This window comes from Rhincodon typus, chromosome 10 (assembly GCF_021869965.1).
Source record: "Rhincodon typus isolate 14 chromosome 10, sRhiTyp1.1, whole genome shotgun sequence".
Taxonomy (NCBI): domain Eukaryota; kingdom Metazoa; phylum Chordata; class Chondrichthyes; order Orectolobiformes; family Rhincodontidae; genus Rhincodon; species Rhincodon typus.
Window position 1 is genome coordinate 59967615 of NC_063341.1, and position 7932 is coordinate 59975546.

The window sequence follows — 7932 nt, forward strand, 5'->3', positions numbered from 1 at the left end:
ACACTAACAGAACTCCTGACAATATCAAATAAAAACCGAAAGAACTGCGGATGCTGGAAATCAGAAACAAAAACAGAAATTGGTGGAAAATCTCAGCAGGTCTGGCAGCATCTGTGGAGAGAAATCAGAGTTAATGTTTCAGATCCTCAGACAGTGAGCAGTCAATTAGGCCATACCCTCCAGTGGATAAAAATGTGAATATTTTAAAAAGGCCACTCAGCTGTCAGGTATCAGCCTGAGTTTCATGGTAGCTATTGCTGCTTCAGAGCTCGTCACACCAAAATCTTGTCGAGAGACTCCACTGTTTTGGAAGCCCTAACATCCACATTTTTTTTTTGGGATTTGGGTCTAGGACAACAGTCACAGATCATTAGTTATTCTCCACGCTGTATTTGTGATTCCTGGTCTTATATACAAGGTGATGGACTTGGTTGGGGAATTTGAGATAACTCTTTTAATGTTATTGAGTAGTATTATAAAATGTCTTATGTCATGATGTGCTCCACGTTTTACTGAACAATCTACATTGATCAGATTGTTCGAGGGTGAAAATACAAGGTTGAAATACTATATAGGCAGATTAAGAGTATTAAGAATACATTACACGACTACCTGCTGCATTGCACATTCTACGTTGATTAAGGAAGGTCCAATATTTTTGCTAACTACCCTCCTAATAGAGTAGTACAGCATGGAAACAGGCCCTTCAGCCCAAACTGGTCCATTCTGACCATGGTGAGCTCTCGGCTAGTTCCAATTGGCAGCATTAGGTCCATATCCCTTTAAACCCTTCCCATTCACGTACCTATCCAAATGTTTTTTAAATGTTGCTATTGTACCTGCAGCCCATTCCATATACGCATCACTCTCTGTGTGAAGAAGTTGCCCCTCAGGCCCTACTTAAATCTTTCCTCTCTCACCTTAAACCTATGCCCTCCAGTTTTCATTTCCCCATCCCTGGGAAAAAGACTATTTGCATTTATCCTATCTATGTCCCTCATGATTTTATACGCCTCAAATAAGGTCACCTCTCATTCTCCTAAATTCCAAACAATAAAGTCCTATCCTGACCAACCTCCCCCTATAACTCAGTCCTACTAGTCCTGGCAACATCCTTGTAAAGCTTCTTTGCACACTTTCCAGTTTAACTATGTCTTTCCTATAACAAGGTGACCAAAACTGTACACAATACTCCAAGTGTGGCCTCACCAATGACTTATACAACTATAACTGTAATCTAATAAATTATTTCACAATCAGTGAACAGGCTGCTGTTACTTGCTTTGTGCTTTCCTTGCCAAAACACCTCTGCAGTTGCTGCCAGCACATTACAGTCCACAGAAATCTGTCTAATTTATTTGTTAATTCAACTATTTATTGAAATCAATATTTTGCCTGTGCTTTTCTTTATAGAATCCCCTAATGATCTCGAGGCAATTTTGAGGGTGAGTTAGTGATGTCAGTAATAGCTCAGGCTTTCTCCCAGTGATTTTTAAAAATCTGTATTTACAGGAAAGTAAGCATTTTCTATAATCAGAACAAAGTCTCCTATGAAGCAAGATCTGAATGTTGAGAATTCCTGGGCTAGGCCCAATATTTATAACTTAAGTCCACATTGCTGGTTGCTTAAAATAAACTTTGTATACCTTGAAAGACAACAAATACCACATTGTCAAACCATTCCAAAGTCCTCTGTACTAACATCTGTACTAACATGAAGGTCTCATGGCTTCAGGTTAAACATGGGCAAGGAAACTTATTGCTGATTACCATGTACTGTCTTCCTTAGCTGATGGATCGATATTCCTCTATGTTGAACAACACTAGGAGGAAACACTGAGGATGGCAAGGGCACAAAATGTTCTTTGGGTGGGGGATTTCAATGTGTACCACCAAGAGTGGCTGAGCAACAGTACTGCTGATTGAGCTGGTCAGGTCCTAGAGGACAGAGCTGCTAGACTGGGGCTGCAGCAGGTTGTGAAGGAACCAACAAGAGGGAAAAAAAACCTCACTTCATCCTTACCAATCTGCCAGCTGCAGATGCATCTGTCCATGACAGTATCGGTAAGACTGACCACTGCACAGTCCTTATGGAGACAAAGGAATAGTGCCAGAAGACTGGAGACTAGCAAATGTTGTCCCCTTGTTCAAGAAGGGGAGTAGAGACAACCCTGGTAATTATAGACCAGTGAACCTTACTTCGGTTGTGGGTAAAGTGTTGGAAAGGATTATAAGAGATAGGATTTATAATCATCTAGAAAGGAATAATTTGATTAGGGATAGTCAACACGGTTTTGTGAAGGGTAGGTCGTGCCTCACAAACCTTATTGAGTTCTTCGAGAAGGTGACCAAACAGGTGGATGAGGGTAAAGCGGTTGATGTGGTGTATTTGGATTTCAGTAAAGCGTTTGATAAGGTTCCCCATGGTAGGCTATTGCAGAAAATACGGAGGCATGGGATTGAGGGTGATTTAGCGGTTTGGATCAGAAATTGGCTAGCTGTAAGAAGACAGAGGGTGGTGGTTGATGGGAAATGTTCATCCTGGAGTTCAGTTACTAGTGGTGTACCTCAAGGATCTGTTTTGGGGCCACTGCTGTTTGTCATTTTTATAAATGACCTGGATGAGGGCGTAGAAGGATGGGTTAGTAAATTTGCGGATGACACCAAAGTCGGTGGAGTTGTGGATAGTGCAGAAGGATGTTGTAGGTTACAGAGGGACATAGATAAGCTGCAGAGCTGAGCTGAGAGGTGGCAAATGGAGTTTAATGTGGAAAAGTGTGAGGTGATTCACTTTGGAAGGAGTAACAGGAATACAAAGTACTGGGCTAATGGTAAGATTCTTGGTAGTGTAGATGAGCAGAAAGATCTCGGTGTCCATGTGCATAGATCACTGAAAGTTGCCACCCAGGTTGATCGCGTTGTTAAGAAGGTGTACAGTATGTTAGGTTTTATTGGTAGAGGGATTGAGTTTCGGAGCCATGAGGTCATGTTGCAGCTGTACAAAACTCTGGTGCGGCCGCACTTGGAGTATTGCGTACAGTTCTGGTCACCGCATTATAGGAAGGATGTGGAAGCATTGGAAAGGGTGCAGAGGAGATTTACCAGGATGTTGCCTGGTATGGAGGGAAGGTCTTATGAGGAAAGGCTGAGGGTTTTGAGGCTGTTTTCGTTAGAGAGAAGAAGGTTAAGAGGTGACTTGATAGAGACATACAAGATCATCAGAGGATTAGATAGGGTGGACAGAGGGAGTCTTTTTCCTCGGATGGTGATGGCTAGCACGAGGGGACATAGCTTTAAGTTGAGGGGTGATAGATATAGGACAGATGTCAGAGGTAGGTTCTTTACTCAGAGAGTAGTAAGGGCGTGGAATGCCCTGCCTGCAAAAATAGTAGACTCGCCCACTTTAAGGGCATTTAAATGGTCATTGGATAAACATATGGATGATAATGGAATAGTTTAGGTTAGATGGGCTTCAGATTGGTTTCACAGGTCGGCGCAACATCGAGGGCCAAAGGGCCTGTACTGCGCTGTAATGTTCTATGTTCTATGTTCTATGTTCTAAAGTCCCACCTTCACTTTTAGAATAATCTCCATTGCTTTTTATGGCATGATCACCATGCTAAATTGGACAGACTTCGCACAGATCTAGCATCTCGAGACTGGGCATCCATAAGGCACTGTGGACCATCAACAGCAGCAGAATTGTACTCCAGCACACAATCTGTAACTTCATGGCCCAGCATGTCCCCCACTCAACCATTACCATCAAGCTGGGGGTCAAATCTGGTTCAATGGAGAGTGCAGGAGGGCATGCCAGGAACAGCACCAGGCATACCTGAAGATGAGGTGTCAACCTGGTGAAGCCACCAAACAGGACAAATTGCACACCAAACAGCATAAGCAGCAAGTGATAGACAGAGCTAAGTGATCCCACAGCCAGCAGATCAGATCAACACTCTGCAAAGACCATGGGCCCTGACAACATTCCGGCAATAGTCCTGAAGACTGGTGCTCCAGAACTTGCCATTCCCCTGGACTAGCTTTTCCAATATAGTTACAACACTGACATCTGCCTGACAATGTGGAAAATTGCCCAGGTGTGCCCTGTACACAAACCCAACCTGGCCATTAAAAGCCCCATCAGTTTACTCTTGATCATCAGTAAAGTGATGGAAGGTGTCATCAACAGCGCTATCAAGCAGCACCTGCTCAGCAATAACCTGCTCAGTGACACCCAGTTTGGGTTCCACCAGGGCTAATGAGTTCTTGATCTCATTACGGTCTTGGTTCAAACATGAACAAAAGAATTGAATTCCAGAGGTGAGCTGAGAATGATAGCCCTTGACATCAAAGCTGCATTTGATCGAGTGTGGCATCAAGAAACTCCAGCAAAGCTGGAATCAATGAGTATCAGGGACAAACTCTCCACTGGTTGGATTCATACCTGTCAGATAGGAAGATGGTTATGGTTGTTGAAGGTCAGTCATCTCAGCTCCAGGACATCTCCGCAGGAGTTTCTCAGGGTAATGTCCATAGCCCAACCATCTTCGGCTGCTTCATCAATGACCTTTCCCCATCATAAGGTCAGAAGGGATGCTCACCGATGATGCTGAACATTCTGTAATCATTCATGACTCCTCAGATAGTGAAACAGTCAATGTTCAAATGCAACAAAATATGGACAGTATCCAGGCTTGGACTGACAATTGGCAAGTAACACTTGTGCCACACAAATGCCAGGCTATGACCATCTCCAATAAAAGACAATCTAACCACCGCCCCTTGACATTCAGTGATATTACCATCACTGAATCCCTCACTATCAACATCCTGGGGGTTACCATTGACCAGAAATTCAACTGGACTGACCACATAAACAGGGTGACTACAACAGCAGGTCAGAGGCTAGGAATACTGCACCAAGTAACTTACTTCCTGACTCGTCAAAGCCTATCCACCATCTACAAGGCACAAGTCAGGAGTGTGATGGAATACTCCCCACTTGACTGGATGAATGCAACTCCAACAACACTCAAGAAGCTTGACACCATCCAGGACAATGCAGCCCACTTGATTGGCTCCACATCCACAAACATCCACTCCCTCCACCACCAATGCTTTGCTGCAGCAGTATGTACTATCTACAAAATGCAGTGCAGAAATTAATGAAAGACCCCCAGACAGCACCTTCCAAACCCATGACCACTTCTATCTAGAAGGACAAGGGCCGCAGATACGTGAGAACACCACCACCTTCAAGTCCCCCTCCAAGTCTCTGTCATCCTGACTTGGAAATATATCGCTGTTCCTTCACTGTTGCTGGGTCAATATCCTAGAATTCTCTCCACAGGGGCATTGTGGGTCAACCCACAGCAGATAGACTACAGCGTTTCAAGAAGGCAGCTCACCACAACCTTATCAAGTGCAATTAGGGATGGTCAATAAATGCTGGTCAGCCAATAACACCCAATTGGTATTGAGACCGAACTAACTGAAAAATAATCAATAAATTTGCCATGATGTTTTTATTGTAATTTGTGATTAAAATTTGTTCACTGTTTTAGTAGAGAGAGGCATGAAGCTGTTGAGAGCAAAAACATCAGTATTCCCATCTATTCATAACTTTTTCTTCTTTGTTGACAAATGTTGTATTCACGTTTCAGGTTCAGATACCTCACATGCAGATTTTCACTCCCATAAGTCAGTGGTGTTGTACCCCCCCGCTGTTATTCTGTATAGCTTTCATGCCAAATTAAGACAAATGTTTCTCCAAAATCAACACACAAACATGGATTGACGTATATGTTGTTTAATATTTTATTAACACTACTTTATTGAAACTTCCAGCTTCAGATGCACCACAAGCTGAAGGCGGCAAGGAATGGTACTATCTTATCGGAGTTTTGGTCATTGCTATCGCCTTCTCAGCCTTGATTGCAATTGGTGTGAAATTTAAACTCTTTCACAAATACCTCACCAGCTACAGTCACCAGCTGTTACCAGAGCAAGACGCCATCAGCCAAGACCACGACATATTTAATGTGAACTTGCCACGCACTAGTGAGTTGGAGAACATCAGAGATACAACAATGTATCCACCTCATGGTCTAGACGAAGATGATGGATACATTGAGGACAATTACATTCAAACAGAAGTGAAAGCTGAGGATGAGCCAGAGATGCATGTTTCCATTTAACAGAAACGTTCAATTTGCTGCCACCTCAAACTCTTTCAAACTACTCTAATTCAGGGTATGTACTATTTTTAAAAAAGGCCAACTTATTTCTAAGGAGACTCCTAGGTCTCTTCTCTCTCTTCATTGCATATGATAGCCAAAGGTTTTTGCTCAATGTCATTGGAAATTTTCTCTCCACTGTTCATAAGAAAAGAAAAGGTAAATGTCGGATTTGGAAGAAAATAGAAAATGCAGGTTCATCAACATCATAATATTGGAAAGGTCAAGTTCAAATTCTCATAACCAAAATAACCTTTACTTGAAACTTTTCTACATGTCTAAAACTGATGCAATGCCTGTACATTCCCCTCTTCCCAGATAATTTGTCATAGAGCCAAACTCTTCCACATAACACAGGAATTCAAAAATACTTCCTCTAATTGAGCCCTATAATACTTGCTGCTCATGATGAAATCCCTGTATGATGAGAGGAGCAAGAATTGCATGATTGGATGACTGCATTGTTGAGAAGAATGTAAAATAGTGAGATTTATCTTTGAGGGAAAATGCGCAAGTACAGCAATGTAGAATTGAAATAGAGCGAAGGGTACCAGTAGTAAAGAGAATGAAAGACCAAAATGTATATAGGCTAAAGTATGAGATGTGAGAGATGAAACTAGGGAAAAGGAAAAAAAAAGTAGTAATATACCTTTTCCAATTATAGTCAAGGTTTCTTCAGAAATTGCTTATCTTCCTTATCTTGCTTATAGTGAGAAGCCTGGATAGAGTGGACGTGGAGAAAACGTTTCCACTAGCAGGAGAGGCTAGGACCCAGGGACACAGCCTCGGAGTGAAGGGATGACCCGTTAGAATTAAGATGTGGAGGAGTTTCTTCAGCCAGAGGGTGGTTAATTTGTGCAACTCATTGCTGCAGAAGGCTGCAGAGTTCAAGTCACTGATTGTAATTAAGACAGGTAGTTAGGTTCGACCCGAAACATCGACTTTCCTGCTCGTCTGATGCTGCCTGACCTGCTGTGTTCCTCCAGCTCCACGCTGTATTGACTCTGACTCCAGCATCTGCATTTCTTGCTACCTCTTAGATAGGTTCTTGACTAGTAAGGGTGTTAAGGGTTACAGGGAGAAGGCAGGAGAATGGGGTTGAGAAACATTAGGAGATTGAATGGAGGAGTGGACTTGATGGGCTCAATGGCCCAATTCTGCTCCTGTATCTTATGGTGTTATGGCCTTCCTATCACTAAACTATTACATCTCAAATTCCACAGCAATCTCTTCCTGCTCCCCTCTTTATCCCATGCTGTTGCTTAGTGACATTGTCTGAAGATTACCCTTTCTTTCATCATTCAATTGGAGGTTGGCTGAGGAATTTCCTACCTAAGCCTCTCTGTTAAATTGTTTAACTCCAAGGAGTGTTTTTGTTGTAGCTGTAAAAAGTAAAATGTTGTTGCTTTAACTGAAACTTGTCTTTGCCCATGGCTGAACAGGGAACTCAACAAAAGAGATAGAAAATGTGTGGAGAGCGATAGAAAAGGTGTCAGCTTTCAGAGGGGAAAAATATTTTGTAAGTAAAATTCAGGCAAAATTAAGAATATATTCAAGACTGGTTTTCTGGAACACCATACAATTAAGTATACAAAGAAAGATGCAACTTTGGACACAGTCCCGATTAATGATTCTGAACTGTTTAGCAACAGGAAGAATGGAAAAGTGCAGATTAAGAAGAAGTTTCTATTTGTGG

At 42.3% G+C, this 7932-nt stretch overlaps 1 protein-coding gene across 2 annotated transcripts in view; it reads left to right on the forward strand.

The window, feature by feature from the left end:
* c10h1orf210 (chromosome 10 C1orf210 homolog) overlaps positions 1-7239 on the forward strand; it is a 36253-nt gene extending 29014 nt beyond the window's left edge. For both annotated transcript variants that reach the window (XM_020517541.2, XM_048602277.1), the window contains one exon: positions 5848-7239. In XM_020517541.2, the coding sequence (XP_020373130.1) occupies positions 5848-6197 (350 nt within the window). In that variant the 3' untranslated portion in view covers positions 6198-7239. The remainder of the gene's footprint in view (positions 1-5847) is intronic.
* Positions 7240-7932: the final 693 nt, after the last annotated feature.